At 50.0% G+C, this 20,212-nt stretch overlaps 1 protein-coding gene across 3 annotated transcripts in view; it reads left to right on the top strand.

Moving 5' to 3' along the window:
- The window catches only part of CDH4 (cadherin 4), a 676,597-nt gene that overhangs the window by 484,147 nt on the left and 172,238 nt on the right, over positions 1 to 20,212 (top strand). For all 3 annotated transcript variants that reach the window (XM_025399162.1, XM_025399163.1, XM_025399164.1), the window contains one exon: positions 3,807 to 4,033. In XM_025399162.1, the coding sequence (XP_025254947.1) occupies positions 3,807 to 4,033 (227 nt within the window). The remainder of the gene's footprint in view (positions 1 to 3,806; positions 4,034 to 20,212) is intronic.

The following is a 20,212-nucleotide window of genomic DNA, read 5'->3' as shown; positions in this document are numbered from 1 at the left end:
CTGTCTGGTCCCAGGACACCAGCCCTGGCCTCAGCACATTCATCAGTCCTGGGGGGATATGGGAGGACACAGGAATCCCAGTTATGAAGCCAGGGAATGAAACAAAAATGGGTGATGTGAGGGGAGGGGTGGGGCAGGTTACAGGTTTCCATGGGAGCCAACATCCCAGCCAGGCCTGAGCACTGGGCCAGAGCCAGCTCTGCCAGAAACCGCCAGTCACAACCTCTGTGTCCAGTCTGGAGAGTCCAGAGTGAGGGGTCTGGATGGGGCTGAGGCACCAGGTTCCTGCCTAGAGGAGGCTGAGTGACAGCGGGCTTGGAGCCCGGGCCCAGCTCAGAAGGTGAAACTGGAAAGACTGCCCAGTGCTGGCCAGAGCCAAGGTTCAGGCAGAGATCAGGCCACTCCCGACCGCTGCAGAGGCGAGGGCAGCACAGGACTCCAAGCACCCACAGAAAGTTCTGTAAGTAGCCAGGGGCCTCTCCAGCCGACTCCTCAGGTTCAGACTCCAGCCACGTTTGTAGAGAGGCAAAGCAGAATCCAAATAAGTCTGTGCCAGGCAACACCGTGAGAAGCATCCTCTCTGCACACGGGGACACTCGGTGCATGCCGACACCCACACATACATGTGCACTTTTCTGTTGTCCTCCTGGAATGCATTTAACCTTGCAGAGAGAGGCAAAGACTCCAAAAATTAAAAAGGAAGCAAGAGGAAGGAAGCAGGTTGAAGAGGAAACAAAGGTGAAAAATAGAATGGAATGTGTTGAGGTTAGTAAATGTCTCAGCATTGTTAGAAAAGCTGGCTACAGTACTGCCTCTGAGCTTCCCAGTAGCCAAAGTAAAGAGGGAAAACATATTTAGGCAATTCTCAAGGAAAGACAAACAGGATACAGGGAGGAGTCCCCATCCCAAGACCTCAGACATCTCTCCCTTGGAGCTGCCCTGCACACTCACTTGCCGTTTCTATAGCATGGCAAAGTGTTAGTAACATTCTGAGTGGCGTTCACAGATACCCACATTTCAGAGTTTCCAAAGGGAGTGTTCATACACTCAGTGCTAATGTTCTATGAATGCCTCTGGCGTCGCCAAAGACCTGTCTTATTGCTCTTTCCTTATGAAAGAGGCCACAGCCTGGTGGGGCACAGGAGCAGGTACTGAAGGTTCTGAAGTTCCTTTCTTCGCCTGGAATGCAGGTCCCCCCAACACTGGGGTCTCTGAATGACCCCCGCATCTTCCCGGCCTCTCTCCAGGAGGGTGTGGGCCAGCACCATTTGCGTAACCATGTCCTGACACTTTGTCCCCTGGGCTGCTTCCTTCTCTGCCAGCGGCAGCTCCTGTTTTCCTCCTGCTTCTCTGGGATGAGGACTCAGAATCGCAAACGCTAGTGGGCCGAGTGTTCAGACACAGACGTCGTGTTTTGAGCAGAACACCCAAGTTATGGTTAGACCAAAACGGGATGTTGGGACTGCATCTTGTCATAAAGCCCTGGAGCTTTCTCATGATTGGACGGGGCCATGTCAGACACAGACAGAAAAGGCATAAAGATCTAGGAAGTGGCCGGGCGCAGGGGCTCACGCCTGTAATTCCAGAACTTTGGGAGGCCGAGGCGGGCAGATCACCTGAGGTCAGGAGGTCGAGACCAGCGTGGCCAACATGGTGAAACGCTGCCTCTACTAAACATGCAAGAATCAGCCACGCATGGTGGTGCGCGCCTGTAGTACCAGCTACTCGGGAGGCTGAGGCAGGAGAATCACTTGAACCTGGGAGGCGGAGGTTGCAGTGAGCCAGTATGGCACCACTGCACTCCAGCCTGGGCAACAGAGCAAGACTCCGGCTCAAACAACAACAACAACAAAAAAAATCTAGGAAGCCGGTGTGCAGGGGCCCTGGTGCAGTCCCCTGGGTATCACTCCCCCAAGCCACCCACGGAGCTGCCTTTGAGGGCCCTGTCGTAGTTTCACCCAGGGTCTTTCCTGCAGGCAACACCTTTCACCTGCAAAGTCCTTGGTTCACGTGGCCGACGCCCCCGCTGTTTCCTGCCCGGCGGTTCAGACGGTGGTGGCCCATTCATTCTCAAAGCAGCTTCAACGCTTGCCTAAGGTGTTGCCAAAGCTGGGTGCCTGTACTTTTTTTTAACTACAACACTGTTTAATCCTGAAGACAACACAAACCCTCCTGCTGCTGTCAAATTGCATTAGTTTTATTAGGAATTTGCTTTTAGAGAACAAAGGGGCTTATTTGTGTATTTGTGCTCATCTCTCAGCAATCACAGAGCTGTCATTTTTATCCTTGTCAGTGACAATCGGATGTCAGAAATGATTGATCCACTAAGTTGTTGCTGATTTTAACTTGTTTACCATCGGGCAAACAGTACTATAAAAGCAGTTTGGAATTTTCCTGTCACTTGAAAAAACAAAATGTAATGATTCTGTCCTTAGAGGGGGAGTAGGTCCAGGGAGCCATAGCGGACCATTGCCTGGGTTGCCGCCGTCCATCAGAGGAGCCACCGGGGGGGCCCTGGAGTCTGGAAGTTTCATTGCTCTTTGGAACCAGACAGGGTGGAAATGCCTGGTGTCATCACGTTTAAAAACATTTTCACATGAAACGCACAAGTGGGAGGTGCCATTGGCTGGGAAGATACCCAAAGTGAACTATTTGAGACGAGGGAACAGACACGTTATTTATTCTTTCAAGGCAGACAACAGTAAAAGGTGAACGCGAGGGGAAAACACTTTATCTAATGTAACAGTGAGTCGCTTTTTTTTGGTTTCTCGAATAAATAGTAATTAAATCATGTAAGCTGTGACAGCAAAATTGCTTGAAAAACCAATCCTCCTACCATAATTGCTTAGATACCCACATTTTTATAAATACTAGGTAACTTTATCCGTGGCTTTTATCAGCAGAATGTGACACGGGTTGTGGGCGCGTCATAATTTGCCATGGCTGTAGGTGACAGTTGCAAAAGCACACGTCTAAAAAATGCACTAATGTGTCCGGATGAATCTGCGCCTCTGGAGGTGTCTTCTTCTGCGGCAGAATTAGAGATGGCCATGGTGCTGGAGCCATGAAGGGAGGTTGGCATCCTGGTGCCTAGTAATGTTTTGGAAGTGAAGCAATGCGCAGCACCGAGCAGTATCAAGAGACTGTCTGCCTTCAACTCGGTTTCCAATTCACCAAGAAAGCACTTGGTGGGGCCAGGGTCTGCCCTGGCCGCATCTGCCCAGCCCACCCCAAGGCAGTTTGCAGGCATCAGTTCTGGCTTAGTAATAAAAAGGACCAGAAACACAGCAGAGCCCAGTTCTGCTGCCAGAATCCACCTGCCGTGGGGGAACGGTCCCCAGATGCCAGCTCCCTCTTGCTCCTTCTTGGGGTGGAGAAACAGGTCCATTAGGGGCTTCACAGTCTCCCATGGCAGGAAGAAGATTTGCGTAGGCAAGAGTGGGGGGAACCGAGGGCATATATTTGAGGTGGAGGGTACCCACTATGCTGCTCACAGACTCCGGCTGAATTCGGAGGTAATAGCGGCGAGGGAGAGATGCATTTGCGGAAGGGAGTGCAGCTGTGTTGTAGATAGAACGGAAGCTCAGCGTTGCTTTGTTTTTTCCCTCCTTTTTAAAAGGCCTCTGGCTAATTCTCTAGGGGTTGAGATAAAACACACCACCCTCTCAGGAGGTGGAGAAATCAGTGCAGACCTCATGCCCCTGATGCCCACGGGGGGCCTGGAGAGCGTCCTGCATGGTTGCTGCCATTGTTACCACCCTTCTGCTGGCCAGGCCGATCCTGACTGTCTCCCTCTCCTCTTGCAGTCAAGTTCAGCAGCTGTGTGGGGACCAAGGGGATGCAATACGAGACCAACAGCGTGGACTTCAAAGTTGGGTCCGACGGGACGGTCTTCGCCACCCGGGAGCTGCAGGTCCCCTCCGAGCAGGTGGCGTTCACGGTGACCGCGTGGGACAGCCAGACAGCAGAGAGATGGGACGCCGTGGTACGGCTGCTGGTGGCCCAGACCTCGTCCCTGCACTCTGGACACAAGGTAAGGTGTGACCGCCCAGGTCTGCACCGGACTTTAGATGTCTTAGTTCCTCCTGCAGGCCCCAGGCAGAGCCTCTGCCAGGGCTCCCTCAGGATGGACAGTCACCTCCTCCTCGGGCTGTGCCGCTCAGGTCATTGCCAGCCGAGCACCCCTGCCCTCTTCACTGACCTGAGACACGGCCATCATTGCAGGAAGGTCCCCTGGGCAGGTGCACAGGCCCCACACTCAGGTTCAGACACTATGCCACGGTCTTGATGCTTTTCATATGTTTTTGAACAAGGGGCCCCACATTTTCATTTCAAACTGGGCACTGCATATTCTGAAATCTCTCCTGCCTCCCGAAGTTTGTAGCCCACCAGGCCCAGGGCGTTCTGAAGCCTGGAGGGATGAGAAGCGAGGCAGAGATCATGTGGTTGGAAAGGAGCCAACCAGAGAGTGGGGAAGGGATGGAGAGAGAGACGAAGAGAGAGGAAGACAGGTGAAGGGAGACAGGAAAGGACAGGTAGGAGAGGGAGAGAGAGGGAGGGGGAGAAAGAGAAGAAGAGAAGCAGAAAGAGACAGGAAAGGAGAGGAAGGGAGAGGAAGAAAGGGAGAGAAAGAAGGAGGGAGAGAGATGGCTGGGAGAGCGAGGAGAGAGAAGAAGGGAGAGGGAGAGAGAGAGGAGAGGGAGACGGAGGGAGGGAGGGGGAGAGAGAGAGAGAGAGACAGCTTCACACAGACATAAAACGTCTGCTGTTCAGCATCCCAGCTGCCCTCTGACTCTGCCTCCTTCTAACCCGCTGCCTGGCTCATCTGGGTGACAGGGAGGGTGCCTTCACTATCCCCTGTCCTGAGAGCTCCCTTTCATCCCCGCACATTCCAGCAATCCAGCACCAGGCTCCTGAACAACCTGTGTTCATCCCCCAGTTCCTAGCTGTTAGGTTCCCTGTGCCTTATGGGGAAGTGGCCAGGTCCCATCCACCTTGAGTGTCCTGGCATTGGTTGCAGCCACTATGCCAGCCTTAAGGTGTGGAGGCTGCTGAAGAAGCTGCAACCAGGAGGGCTGTGGGAGGGCGCTAAGGAAGGCCAGCCTTCATTCAGGTCCAGCTGTTGCAGCTGCCTGCCTGGGGGGCCACAGTGGTGGAGAGAACGTGTGCCAACCCCTCCAGATCCCCCGCCCCAGGTAACATGAGGCCTCTGTGGGGTCATTTGAGGTATGGTGAGCAAAAGAAATCACCATGCAAGGCGGCGGCCGCTAGCAATCATGGGCACTCCCTCGGAAAAGGGACCTCAGGAAGTAAAGCATTAAGCAGAGGCAAGCAGATTCCTTTCCGTGGGTTTCCCAGAACCTCAGGCCTCGTGTGCTGTGTAAGCCTCTGAGTGGGACACAGTCTGCAAGTTTCCCCAAACTGTCTGACCAAGGAACCCTTCTCCATGGAAAGCTTGCAAGACAGGTGTGCCAAGGAACCCACTTTGGGAAGGGAGGGACCTGTGTCCTCTTCTGACTTGTTTCTTAGATGGACGTGGAGGTGGTTTAGGTTAGAAAAGACAAAGTGTGACTCGGGCGGACAGTCTTCACCGCGTGATGAGCTGACCCCCAGGGGGAAGGAGGTCTTGAGCATCCTCCTGAGTGTGTTAAACCAGGCAGCAGAGTGCGCCTCTAATGGCAGTGGCCCCCAAATCATGAGCCCCACCTGTGAGTCCTGAAGAGTCTAGGATGGTGTATGTCATTTTTGTTCTTTCCTGAGTGATTATTACAAGCCACGCCCGGTGAGCCTGGACATCCTGGGGACCCTGTGCCATGGGGGCCCCTTCCCTCCAGGAGCTGTACCGGGACACTGACAGGCAGGGACTTGCATCCCCATCACGCCTGTGACTTCCAAGCTGTCCCCAAGTCTCCGATTGTGATGCAGAAACTTGGCACCTCGTGAGCCGAGAGCAGAGCCCCTGAGAGCCTGTCGAAAGCCTCTGGTGAAGGCTCTGATTGAAAATATAATGGCACCTTTTCTTGGGCATGTTAATGAAGCGATTTCAGATTTAATCCCCTGGTCCTCTGAGGAAGGGGCAGGTCCAGCTGTGGTTGCTGCTAGACAGTCCCCGTGGGAATTGCTCCTCGACCCACGCCAGGCTGGCGCAGGAAGCACCCAACCAGAGGAGCAGGGGACACTGAATTCATGTCCCAGGCCCAGCACACCCGGGGAGCCAGGTGTTAAATCAGGCAGCAGAGCGCGGCTGTAACGGCAGTGGCCCCCAAATAGTGAATCGTGAGGCCCACCTGTGAGTCTGGCGTATGTCGTTTTTGTTCTTTCCTGAGTCATTATTACAAGCCACACCCTGGTGAACAAGGCAGGCCCTTGGGCAGCCTGGGGACCCTGTCCCATGAGGGCCGTGGGGTCACTGTGGGGTGCAGCCCTGAGTCCCTAAGACATGGCTGTTGCAGGGCGCGGTGGGCAGTCTCCGCAGCCCAGGAGACCCGGTCCTCCAGCACTTGTGTTGCCAATGGTTCCTCTCCTGACTTTCTAGGACCCACTCAGACCTTGCCCCAAGTGGTGTTAGCTCGTCTAACCCTCTCCACACGCCTGGGAGTGGGTGCTGTCACATCACAGATGAGGGTGCTGAGCATGTGACCACAGCTGTGTGCTGCATGGGAGAGCGATGTGTGGGGAAGGAATGGAAAAGGACTTTGCAGGTGTGGCAGAGCCCGACATGGTGCAAGAGCAGCCGCCCGGGGTGTGGGTCCACGGCAAGGCTTCTGCGACTTACTGGCTGGGTGTGTTGGGAGAATTCACACAACTTTGAGGTGAGCTGCTCTGGAGAATGGGAGAGTAATGCTACCCACGTCCCAGCCAAAGGGTGTTGATATTTCATGAGGTTATGGAGGTCGGGGGTGGAAAATAGCAGCATATGGCTGTCATTGCCTGGTTCCAGACTTCACGGTCCTGTGCTTATCACAGCTGCTGGGCCTCGCCGGGTGGCATGGGGGCAGGAGGAGGCAGGCAGGGAGTGGGAGCCACTGTGGGACGCTGGGTCACCTGGTTGATGCGCCCTTACAGAGCGTGATGCCAGTCTCTATCGATGATCAAGGTGACACCGGATTGCTGGTGTCCTGGCCGCCTGCCAGAAGCAACTGTGCATCTTCCCCAGTGTGAACTGTCACCCAGGCCTTGAGCTGTGCCCATCTCCTTTCATATTCAACGTCCAGCACTCAGCCTCATGACTGGGCACATGAGGAGGGATAAGATGTAGAAAGAACAATCGAAAGAAGTAGCGGAAAAGAAAGGACCCACAGGGGCCAGGTGCGGTGGCTCACGTCTGTAATCCCAGCACTTTAGGAGGCCGAGGTGGGCAGATCATGAGGTCAGGAGATTGAGACCATCCTGGCTAACACAGTGAAACCCCATCTCTACTAAAAATACAAAAAATAAAATAAAATTAGCTGGGTGTGGTGGTGGGCACCTGTAGTCCCAGCTACTCGGGAGGCTGAGGCAGGAAAATGGTGTGAACCCGGGAGGCAGGAACTTGCAGTGAGCCGAGTGAGCCACTGCACTCCAGCCTGGGTGACAGAGCGAGACTCTGTCTCAAAAACAGACAACAAAGAAAGGACCCACAGAGGCTCCAGAGCATGGGACGATCAGACAGATTTTACAGTAACTACACTTACTATCTTTAAGCAAATTAAATAGAAGACTTTGACAGATAATTAGAAGGTATAAAACAGAATTATTAATCATTGGGCAATTTGGAACTGAAAACTAAACCACACAAAATGAAGAGCTCAATGGATAGATATATCTGCAGATTTGACATAGCTGAAGAAAGAATTAGTGAAGCAAAAAATATCAAAAACATTCATGCTGTAAAGCGTGAAGAGATACACAGAAGGAAAATACAGAAGCAAGCGTAAGAGATATTGGAGAAGTAGTAAGAAGGTCTAATGTGTATATTTGCAATATGAGGGGGAGAGAGAAAACGGAGCAGAAGTAATATTCGAAAATATAGTGGCAGAAAATATTCCAAAACTGATAACATTCATCTAGGCATGGATTCAAGAAGCCCTATGAACTCTGTGCAGGAGAAATATTTTAAAAAACAGTACCTGGATGCTTTATAGTAAAATAGTTACAACCCGAAGACAAAGAGGAAATCTCAAAAGCAGACAGAAAAGGCAGAGTTCCTTTGAGGGAGCAACGACTAGGAGACTGACTTCTCAGCAGGAGCTGGGGGCTTGTTGGGGGGTTAGAAGACAATGGAATGATTTTTTTTTTTTTTTTTTTTTGAGACAGAGTCTCACTGTGTCATCCAGGCTGCAGTGCAGTGGCGCGATCTCAGCTCACTGCAACCTCCACCTCCCAGGTTTAAGTGATTCTCCTGCCTCAGCCTCCCAAGTAGCTGGGATCACAGACGTGTGCTGCCATGACAGGCTAATTTTTGTATTTTTAGTAGAGATGAGGTTTCACCATGTTGGCCAGGCTGGTCTCGATCTCTTGATCTCATGATTCACCGGCCTTGGCCTCTCAAGGAATGATATCTTAAAAGTGCTAAAAGAAAACAGAATTCTATCATCCGGTAAAACTGTCTTTCAATAATTAAAGTTGAATGAAGAGAAACTGAAAGAATCTGTCCCAAATGATGTTCTTCAAACAAAATAAAACAATTTGAGGCAAACACTCAGAAATGGAGGAAAGAATGAAGAGCTGGGAAAAGGCCAAGTACACAGAAAAATACAAATGAATCACAGCAGTGTAACGTTTCATGGGTGTAAATAGAGAACTCGAATTCACAGCAAAACTGCATAAACTTTGAGAAGGGATAAATGGAATCAAAGAGATGGAAGTTGTTTGCATTTTTCTCAAAAATGATGGAAATCACAAATTAATATTACTCCTAAATAAAACAAAGACACTTGTTACAAAGGCTTTAGAAAATCACTAAAAGAGTCATAAAAGTCTATAAATAGTGACATAATAAATTTTTATTATTCTGTTTTTTCCATTATCAAGCCAAAAAATACAAAAAAAGAGAAATGAAAACAAGAGATGGGCTATACCTTTCTCTTTGAGTAAGATGGCAGATTTGCAAATATATTTGTAATTATAGCAAATGAAAATATATTTGTTATAATTTTAAAAAATAAATTGATGGATAAAGATAAATCCATCTTATCTTTAAATGCCTAAAGATAGGCAGCTTATAAAAGATACATCTGAAAGGTATAAAGCTAAAGGTTAGCAGTAAAATCTTAGAGAAATAAATACATGCAAGTATTAATCAAAAGGAAGCTAGTGGACTCTGTTAATATCAGATGATAGAATCTGAGGACAAAGCATTCTGTTCAAGGAGGAACACCTCATAATGACAAACAATTCACCAAGAAGATACAGGAATCCTACATTTGTGTGCACTTCATATGACTTCAAAATATTTGTGCCAAAATTGATAGAAATAAAAGGAGAAATAACTATGCAATCAGTGATCAATTTTAACAAAATTTCTTAGCGAATAATAGAACAAGCAGAAGATACCAGTAAGGAAAGAGATTAGAATCACACAATTAACAGGTCTGGCTTTACCGAGATGTATAAAAGCACAGAAACCAACCACTGCTAAATACACATGATTTTTAAGTATAGACAGAACATTTACAAATATTCACCAAGCAAGTCCCAACATACTTCATAGCCTTCAAGCAATTTGCAACATACTTCAAAGGTTTAAAATCAAAACATAGTTTGTTTTCTTAACTCAGAGCAAGTAGACTAGAAATCAATAACAAAGAACATAACTGGAAAATCCCCATAGATTTAGAAGTTAAGTAAAAGCCTTCTCATTAACCCTTGGGCAGAAAAAAAAAAAAATCACATGGAAATTAATGAATATTTTGAACTGAGTAATAAAACTACTGGGATGTAGCTAAAGTCATGCCCAGATGGAAATATTTAGCCTTAAATACATATATTACAAGATAAAGAAGGCAGAAAATTGGCTGAGCATGGTGGCTCACGCCTGTAATCCCAGAACTTTGGGAGGCCAAGGCAGGTGTATCACCTGAGGTCAGGAGTTGGAGCCCAGCCCAGCCAACATGGCGAAACCTCATCTCTACTAAACATGCAAAAGTTAGCCAGGCGTGGTGGTGCACCCCTGTAATCCCAGCTGCTCAGGAGGCTGAGGCAGGAGAATTGCTTGAACCCAGGGGGCAGAGGTTGCAGTGAGCCAAGATTGCACCACTGCACTCCAGCCTGGGCAACAGAGCGAGACCCTACCTTAAAAAAAAAGGAAAAAAAAAAAGGCAGAAAATCAACAATCCAGGCATTCATCTCAAGAAACTATAAAAATAACAGAAAATGAGACCCAAAGTCTAAAGAAAGAAATTGTTAACACAGGAGGAGAAAACAATGAAACAGAAAACAATAGAAATAACTAAGTTCATCCTTTAAACTACGAGGCTGATCAGACTGAGTAAAAAGAAAAGGTATAAACTGCAACAGTCCTTATCAGGGATGAAAAGCCGACATCGTGACTAATCTTGTGGACATCAGAAAGATCATTTGAGGACATTATATACAATTTATACCAACACACTTAAAAATATACATGAAAAGGACAATAGTATAGAAATATACACCTTACGAAACTAACATAAGAAAAAAAAAAACCTGAACTGTTTTACTGTTACAAACAAAATTAAAACTAAAATCCTCATCACAAAGAAATGTCCACACCTGTTGGCTCCACTAGTAAGTTCTACCCAAGCTGTCAGGAGAAATTAAAACAAATCTTACACAAACCTGTCCAAAGATCACAACAAGAGGAATTGCTTCCCCAAAGTTTTGTCTTCCCAAATCCTGATAGTGAGGATACACACACTGGAGGTACAAGCCAATGCAGTAAGGCAAGAAAAAGAAATTAGAATAAATAAAACTGACATTATTTGTAGTTTATATGATTATGAATGTTAGAAAATGTAATCTGTCCTGAAAGAAGCTGTCCTAAGTTGTTGGTATTCATGAGTAAGGTTAGCAAGGGTGCTGGACATAACAGTTGTACTTCTATGTACCAGGAATAAATCATTAGAAAATAAAATCTGAACTAGATCCCAATTACAATGGCATTAAAAATGATCATATAACTGGGAATAAATCTAACAAAAATGTACAAGACTTCTTACATTTTGTTGAAAAAAATTGAAGACCTATAAAAATGGAAGGATATGCCAAGCTCATAACTTGGAAGGCTTATGTTAGAATATTGATTCTACCCAAAGTTGCCATAGAGTCAACACAACCTCAATAAAAATTCCAGCAGATTTTTTGTTTGCTCGTTTTGGGAAGAGTAAAGAGCCGACTTAAAATTTTTAATGGAAATGGAAAAGGCGAAGGTAGCCTAGAACAAGAAAAAATGGGAGGACATGTCCTTCCAGACACGTTGTTGGAGCTGTCCTGTGTGCTACAGGATAGTAAGCCACACTCCTGGCCTCTACCTGCTAGATGCCAGGTGAAGCCCCATAACTTCCATATGCAACCCAAGCTCTTTCCAGCCACTGCCAAATGTTCCCATGGGGGGCAAAACTGCCCCCTTTTGAGAACCGCTGAATCACAGCCATTAAAATGGTGTCATTTTGGAGCAAAGATGATTGGATAGACACTTGGAATAAAAATAGTGAGCCCAGAAAAAGATACGTAATGTTTTTAAAAATCAGCTTCATGGACGTGTAACTTTCATACTACAAAATCCACCCAGTTCATCTTTACAATCTGATGAGCCTTGTCAAATGCCCAGGGTGCGAACCCTTGATTTTTTATTATAAGAGCAGTGCTGTAGAGCAGGTACCAGCTGCTGTAGCCCATAGGACTTTTATGGCCAGCAAGCTAAGAATGGTTTTTACATTTTTAAATGATTCCATTTTAAAGGGTTATGTAAGTACCTATACAGTGTCCTCAATTTTGCCCCTTAGCCTGAGATACCTAAAATATTTACGATCTGGCCATCTGTGGGAAAGTTTGCCCATTTCCACTGAAACAATGGAGGAAAGACTGTCTTTTCAATATATGGTGCTGGGCCAATGGGGCATCTTTAAGAAAAAAGTGAAATGACCCCTACCTCACACCACAACCAAAATCCATTTGAGGTGGACGGAAAATCTAAACATGAAAGGCAAGGCAATGCAGCTGGGAGTGATGTGACCCCGGGGTGTGGAAAGCTTCCTCGCACATGGCACGTGAAGCATGAAACGGGAAAGAATGATCTCTGGACTTTATTAAAAATAAGGACTTCTGCTAGGCGCAGTGGCTTATGCCTGTAATCCCAGCACTTTGGGAGGCCAAGGTGTGCAGATCACCCAAGGTCAGGAGTTCGAGACCAGCTTGGCCAACATGGTGAAACCCTGTCTCCACTAAAAATACAAAAATTAGCTAGGCATGGTGGTGCACGCCTGTAATCCCAGCTACTCGGGAGGCTGAAACAGGAGAATTGCTTGAGCCCGGGAGGTGGAGGCTGCAGTTAGCCGAGATCATGCCACTGCACTCCAGCCTGGGCAACAGAGCAAAAGACTGTCCAAAAAAAAAAAAAAAAAGGAACTTCTGATCATCAAAATATATATCTTAAAAATGAGACAATAAGGCAGAGCCTGGGAAAGGACATTTGCAGCACTCAGTTACAAACCGAGGACTTACACCCAGAACATGTAGAGAACCTCAGATCACTACCTACAGACAGACAGAAGATGGATGAGAGGCTTAAACAGGCTGATCACCAGACAGCAGTGCGTCATGGTGGATAAATGTAAGACAGAGGCTGGGTAGGGTGGCTCACCCCTGTAATCTCAACACTTTGGGAAGCCAAGGCAGGAGGATCACTTGAGGTCAGGAGTTCAACACCAGCCTGGCCAACATGGTGAAACCCCATCTCTCCTAAAAATACAAAAATTAGCCAAGTGTGGTGGCAGGCGCCTGTAGTCCCAGCTACTGGGGAGGCTAAGGCAGGAGAATCACTTGAACGAGGGAAGCAGAGGTTGCAGTGAGCCAAGATCATGGCACTGTACTCCAGTCTAAGTGACAAAACAAGACTCTGTCTCAAAAAAATAAATAAATAAAACCGGCTCAACCTCAGCAGGGCAGTCAGAATGGCAAAAACTGGAAAGACTTGTACTACCAAGTATTGGTGAGAATCTGGAGCAAGTGGAATTTTCAAATACTGTTTTTCACTTGTTTGTTTTTATTTTGAGATAGGATCTCACTCTGTTGCCCAAGCTGGAGTGCAGTGGCACCCTCTTAGCTTACTGCGGTCTCAAACTCCTGGGCACGAGCAATCCTCCTACCTCAGCCTCTCAGTAGCTGGGACTACATGCATCATCACCCCTGGTTGGTTGGTTGGTGGGTTGGTTGGTTTTAAACTTTTTGTAGAGACAAGTTCTCACCATGTTGCCCAGGTTGGTCTCATACTCCTGGGCTCAAGCAGTCCTCCCACCCCAAAGTGCTGGGATTACACGTGTGAGCCACCCTGCCTGGCCTTTTCATATACTCTTGATGGGAGTGTACAATGGTACAAACACTTCAGACAGCAATTCAGAATTACTGTGAAAGTCCAATATATATATATATGCCTCGTTTTTGGTGTATGCCCCATAGCAGTACAGGCAGGTAATACCAGGAACTCTGTACAGGACGTTGAGAGAAGCCTTACACATAATCACCAAAAGCTGGAAAGGACACACATGCCTTCGCCATTGGAATGGGTCAATAAATTGCAGTGGGCCCCCAAAGTGGAATATTATACAGTAATAAAGGTGAACAAACTACAGCTAGAAGCAACAAAGCCAGCAAATCTCACAAACAGACCAAGGAAGGAGACCAGGCAGGTCCCAGGCAGCAGGAACGCGTGCCAGCCTAGTGACCACACTCCCAGGAAATCCAAATTCGGGTGACACTGAGGTGCACAGTTACAGTCGGTTGAGGATTCCCTTCGGGAGCAGCAGGAAGCCATGCTGGGGTTCACCAGGGGGTTGGAGGGAGCCTTGTGGCAAGACAGGTGCTCATTCTGCCATCATTTATGTAGCTGATGCTCCTCTGTACTCTGTGATGCTTATACTATCACTCACAATTTAATATTTTTTAAACAAATGCATGTAGAGGGCTATCTGACTGTGTTTGGAGAAGGTGGGAGTTCTGATGGGGGCACGTGGTGAGCAGGAGTTCTGATGGGGACACATGGTGAGCAAGAGTTCTGCTGGGGGAGGTTTCTGGAGAAACAAATGAACTCCTTCAAAGCATCAGTTTACAGAGTGCTAGGGGCCCCAGGGCAGTGTTTATTGAGAGGAGCCTGGAAGCAAATTCTGCCAGGGCAGGCACACGGGGACCCCTAATTTCCTGGTTCTGTAAATTTCATTTCTCTTATGTAGAGGTTTCTTCAAGTGCAGCATCCTCCGTCCGTTATTTTAGCGACTCTGTGGAGTTGGGTAAAACTGACAGCTTTACAGTTAGATGAACCATAACAATTTGGCAACTTTTCTCCTTCTTTTGTCCCCCTGTCTTAGCAACTATTTAAAAGCAGCCTTTCTGTGGGCAATGCAGGCAGTGCTGGAATCTGGAAGAACTGTTCTTTGGTGCAGTCTTGCAGGAAAGCTGATAGCAATTCAATTAGGAAATGCAAATGAGGTCCCATATTTCCCACTGGAGTGCTGAGTTGCCCCTGAGGAATCAGAGCAATATTCCGGCCTCACAGGAAACACTCGAGACCAAGTTCTCACCCAGTTGTCATCTGACTATAGCTGCTGCAGTGCTGGAAAGTGGCAATAGGACCTGTGGGTATCGTTTGCAAAAAAAAAAAAAAATACTGTTGTTTATGAAACCAATATTGTGTCTTCTAGCACATGTCAGCATTTATGAGGATAAACTTGGCCAAGCAATGTCCCCGAGTCAGGCGGGCCCAGGCGCTGACCTGTGGCCTTTTCTGGGTGTTTCTGTCCCCCCAGGTCCCTTGGGCTGAACTATGTCCCCTAAAATTCAAGTATTGAAATCCTAACCTCAGAACATGACTTAACTTGGAAATAGGGGGTTTGCCGATGTAATTAGTGAAGAAGAGGTAATTAGGGTGCGCCCTGATCCGATAGGACTGTGTCCTTATAGAAGGGGAAGCCTGGACAGACAGGCACAGGGAGAAGTCCTGTGAAGGTGAGGCAGAGAGCTGGGGGATGCCTTCGAAAGCCAAGATCAGGGAAGATTGTGGCGCCGCCAGGAGCCGGGAGAGACGCCCAGAGCACATTCTCTGGCACAGCCTCCCAGGGACCAGCGCTGGGACATCTTGATCTTGGACTTCTAGCCTCCAGAGCTGTAAGGGAATAAATCTCTGTCTCAGCCCGCCGGCTTGTGGACCAGAGCCTTCCAGCCGAGGCAGAGACTCAGAAGGCAGAGTGCAGTCAGACCCCAAGGCACCCCCGAAGGCAAGGAGGAGTGTCCCCAGCCAAGGGTCCTGCCCAGGGCTCCTGCTCAGGGCTCCAGATACCCCTGAATCCTCTTGATGCAGTCATTCTCTCCAGGGCTGGTGAGGACAAGTCCCCGCCCACGGCAGCCCCCAGGTCCCTCTGCTGCTGCCCAGGCCCTTCCATTGTCCCCACTGTCCCCCTGCCCACTGAGGGCTCCACAGGGCTTGAGGTGTCCCTGGGGAGAGGAGGGATGAGGAACGGGTGCACTCGAAGGGCAGCAGCAGCACACAGCAGGTACAGGCACACTGCCTAGAACACCACACACACGGTGCACGGCACACAAACCACACACACACCCCACACACACTATACACCCCACACAGTGCATGCCACACATACCACACACCCACACACACATGCACCCTGCACACACTACACACACCACACACACACGCCCTGCACACACTATGCAAACCACACAGTGCATGCCACACATACCACACACATGCACCCTGAACACACTACATACACCACACACACACGGTGCACACCACACACACAGTGCACGCCACACACCACACACACGATGGATGCACGCCACACACCACACGCACATACCCCACACACACCACACAGTGCACTCCACACACACCACACATACACCCTGCACACACCACACACAGAGTGCGTGCCTGTATTAGTCTGTTTTCACTACTGACAAAGACATACTTGAGACTGGGAAGGAAAAGAGATTTACTTGGACTTACAGTTCCGTGTGGCTGGGAGGCCTCAGAATTATGGCAGGAGGTGAAAGGCATTTCCTACATTACAGCAGCAAGAGAAAATGAGGAAGAAGCAAAATGAAAATCCCTGATAAACCCATCAGATCTCGTGAGACTTATTCACTATCACGAGAACAGCACGGGAAAGACCAGCCCCATGATTCAGTTACCTCCCCCTGGGTCCCTCCCACAACACGTGAGAATTCTGGGAGATACAATGCAAGATGAGATTTGGGTGGGGACACAGCCAAACCATATCAATACCACACGTACCACACACACACGCCCCACACACAGTGCACACCACACACACACTGCCTTGTAATACCACACACATAATGCATGCCACACACACACCATACACACGGTGCAAGTGACACACCACACATACACCAACACAGTGCACGTCACACACACACACACACCCCATACACACCACACACACACCATATACACAGTGCACGCTGCACACACCCACACACATGCCCCACGTGCCATGCACACAGAGCATGTCACATGTGCCATGCACATCATATACACCACACAGTGCATTTCACACCACACACGTGAATCACATGCACATACCACATACACTGCACACACTACACACCACACACACCATGCACATATATACACCACACACAGCACACATATCCATGTACACACACTCCACACAGTACACACATGCGGCTATGTGAACACATGCATGGGTGTCGCACACTCACACTGATACCAAACTCAGTCTGAAAAAGGGTTCTGTGTATGGTCAGTAGCTCAGGACCCAGCACTTCACAGGGTTGGATACGGCCGCCCGGCTGCATCACCCCAGGCTCACTTGGGGCGTTCACCATGCCCAGCCCGTGCCCCCCATGCTCACGTTCCCACAACAGGGCAGGCTGCGCCACTGTGTCCGCAGTGGGCCGAGCTCTCACGCCTTCTCCTCTGCACATTCTGATGAATCACAGACAGCCTGGGAGCACGTGGAGGAGGCATGGGCTTCGATAGCACGAACGCACCCCCTGGGCTGTGGTGCAAAAGCTCACAGCAGGACGTCTGGAGTCTGCATCCTGGGCCTGCACCCGAGCTCCTCTAATCCCGGCCAGGGGCTCGGCTTCTCCTTGCCTCCGATCTGCATTTGTATGCTGGGGGCTGTGGGGCTGTCACAGAAGGAGAGGGGGTTGCTGAGCTGTGGAGGTGGGGGCCCACAGGCAGCTGTTAGCAAATGTCAGGTGTGTCACTGTAGAGCTCGTGCAAAGGCTGAAGCAGGGGCCGTGGGCATGCCCACTGGCTCAGGGAGCCCAGGAGAGGCCTAGACCAAGGTGAACTCTCTCCTGCACAGCCCTGTCTCCCACTACTCACATGGTCCATACCCTTCATCTCCCAGGCCCATCCCCCCATCCCCCTGGCCCATTACCCCATCCCCTGGTCCCTCCCTCATCCCCTGGTCCCTCCCCCATCCCCTGGTCCCTCCCCCGATCTCCTGGAGTAGCCTGGATATGAATCACTTCTTGCCCTTCACCCTGAGAGCAGAGGCCTCGTAAGTGAGGCTGGCATTGCGGGGAAGCATCCGAAGACTGCATTCCTCCATGAGTTCCTCAGGGCTGGCTGGTGTCTGAACCTGGACACCTGAGCATTGGAGAACTTTAACTGAAGGGGGCCACGGGGCATCAGGGCAGTGAGGGGACAGTCCCCCCAGGGCTGTCCATGTGAGCTGTTTCTGCAGAAGGCAGGCCTTGGGAAAGCAACTAGAAGGTCCTGAGGTGTGGGTCCAAGTTTGAAGCTCACATCTCCAGAAAATAGTGGTTTGTTTAATCCTTCTCCAAAAGGCGGCCCTCAACGGAACTGAAAAACAGCAATTCTGGAATAAACAAACAGCAACAGTGCCGTTGGCAAACTTGTAGACAACCTGTCCACCTCCTGGCTTTGTTTGAAGATGACGAGCTATTTTAATGAGTGTGAATAACCTCCACGCTCCTGCAAGTTCAGACACTGTCGCCAGCAGAGGTCTGGCTGCTCAGGCACAGATTCCATGGCCTCTGCATTGGGCGGAGTGTGTGTTGGTGTCACCACGCGTGTTTCTCCACATCAGAACATACCCCTCCCCTCCAGGGGACTCGAGTTTCGGGGATGATGGGCCATCAGGATTAGGTTTCATGGCCGTGAAATGCACCCCAAAGGAACTGCAGCTTGTAACTCTTCATGGGCGTGAAGGATGGGAGTGACTATTGGAATAGGTCTTGCTTCTTTCAGAGCTGAGAAGTTCAAACTTAGCCAGGGTTTTCAGACTGCAAACGGCCTTGACGACACCTGGGCCAGTCCTTCACTTGTACATGGAGGGGTGCCCAGCGCCCCAGGGGCAGTCAGCTACCGGTACGACCCCGGACTCCCCAGGGCCAGCAGGGAAACCCCCCTAGGGAGCAAAATATGCTGAGTTATTGGTCATTTTCCCCAGGCCGGTCCTGGTGGGAGAAGGGCAGACCTCAGTGCAGACGCTGCCAGGGGCACTGTCCCAAAAAGATCGGAAGGGGATGAGCCCATGGTGACCTGGGGGGTGGCTTGGTGAAGAGTCTGGCTGCCGTGTGGAGGGCGTCAGGGATAAAAGTGGGCCATGCCGGCGGGGAGGCTCTGGTCACGTGAGCCGTGGAGGGAAGAATGAATGGTACAGACTCTGTGTCGCCTTCTACCCCAGAGGCGTGGCCACAGGGCTGGACCTGAGTGGCAGTCATGTCTTTGAGGACCTTGGAGTCCCATGGGCTGGAAAGATCTGGAAGTCACTGTCTTTGTTCACTCCAGGAGGGATGCTGGGCATTCACTTATCCCGGCACTGCTGTGTGGCAGCTCCGTCTGAGACCTGGGGACACGACGGAGGACGCTGCAACGTGGCCCCCACCCTCACTGAGCTTACCTTCTCTCGGGGCAGGGAGGCCAGGTGTCTATGTGGCAGGTTCAGTCTAGCAAATGCTGTGCAGAAACATTCAGAATCAGGTGAGGGGTACCCAGCCCCGGGACAGCGGACAGAGGGTAAAGGTGCTGTTTCATCCAGGGGTGCAGGATGTTGACATCCAAGTTGAGACGTGATGTGTGGGAAGAAGCCAGCCGTGAAAAAATTCCCATGGGAGGAGTGTTCCAGACAGAGGGAACAGCAGACGCAAAGAGCCGAGCCAGGCCAGCCCCGGTCACGGTGTAATTACTCAGTGCACCTCTGTGGGATGCGTGCTCTGCCTCGGGCCCTGGGCCCTGCCCGTATTGTGGTGCCATGGATGAGGCTGTATGTTCTACGTGGTTGATTCATTTGCCATCTGTCCTGATGCAATCAGAGGCTCAAGGGCTTTCCCAGAATTGCCACGAGGAGTTAGGGGCAGAGGGGCACTGAGAGAGAGCCCCGGGGTGAATCTGCCTCTGCCCACCTCCCAGCCAAGGACGTCTCTGATCCATCTGCAAAGTAAGGACCATGAGGTCTGTGAAGTTGTCCTGGGGGCATGACCTCAGGACTGCACGTGGCACCGTGTCCCATGTACAGTGACGGTCCCCCGAGCCGTGACCACCACCCCAGTTCCAGGTCTGTCTGGGTCAGTCAGTCCAAGCCTTGGCCTCCTGATGGGGGACGAGCCCACCTGCCTGCCTCCCCCGCAGGCCTGTGCAGGCTGGGAGCTGGGAGGGCACATGAGCGGGTGCGGAGATGGGCACACAGGCCCTCCAGTGTCTCAGCTTCTAGCACAAATAAGTTCTACCTGGGCTGTTAGCTGTCGACTAGAGCTGGTGTGTGAGTGTGCATGTGTGTGCGCGCATGGGTGTACACATTGTATGTGAGTGTGCACGTGTGCGTGGGTGTGTACATGGGTGCACATCACATACACACATGTGCACACTTTGGGGAGCCTGTTCAGAGCCCCCCAAGCAGAGGTGTGAGGGGCCAGCGCTGCCCTCTGCAGGTGATGAAAGTAAAACTGAAGGCAGACTTCTCAGACCACCACGTTTGTGTTTCGCTCCAAGGCCAGGGTT

Source organism: Theropithecus gelada, chromosome 10 (genome assembly GCF_003255815.1).
Source record: "Theropithecus gelada isolate Dixy chromosome 10, Tgel_1.0, whole genome shotgun sequence".
Lineage (NCBI taxonomy): Eukaryota > Metazoa > Chordata > Mammalia > Primates > Cercopithecidae > Theropithecus > Theropithecus gelada.
The sequence above is the reverse complement of the archived record's forward strand: the minus strand, read 5'-3'. Positions and strand labels throughout refer to the sequence as shown.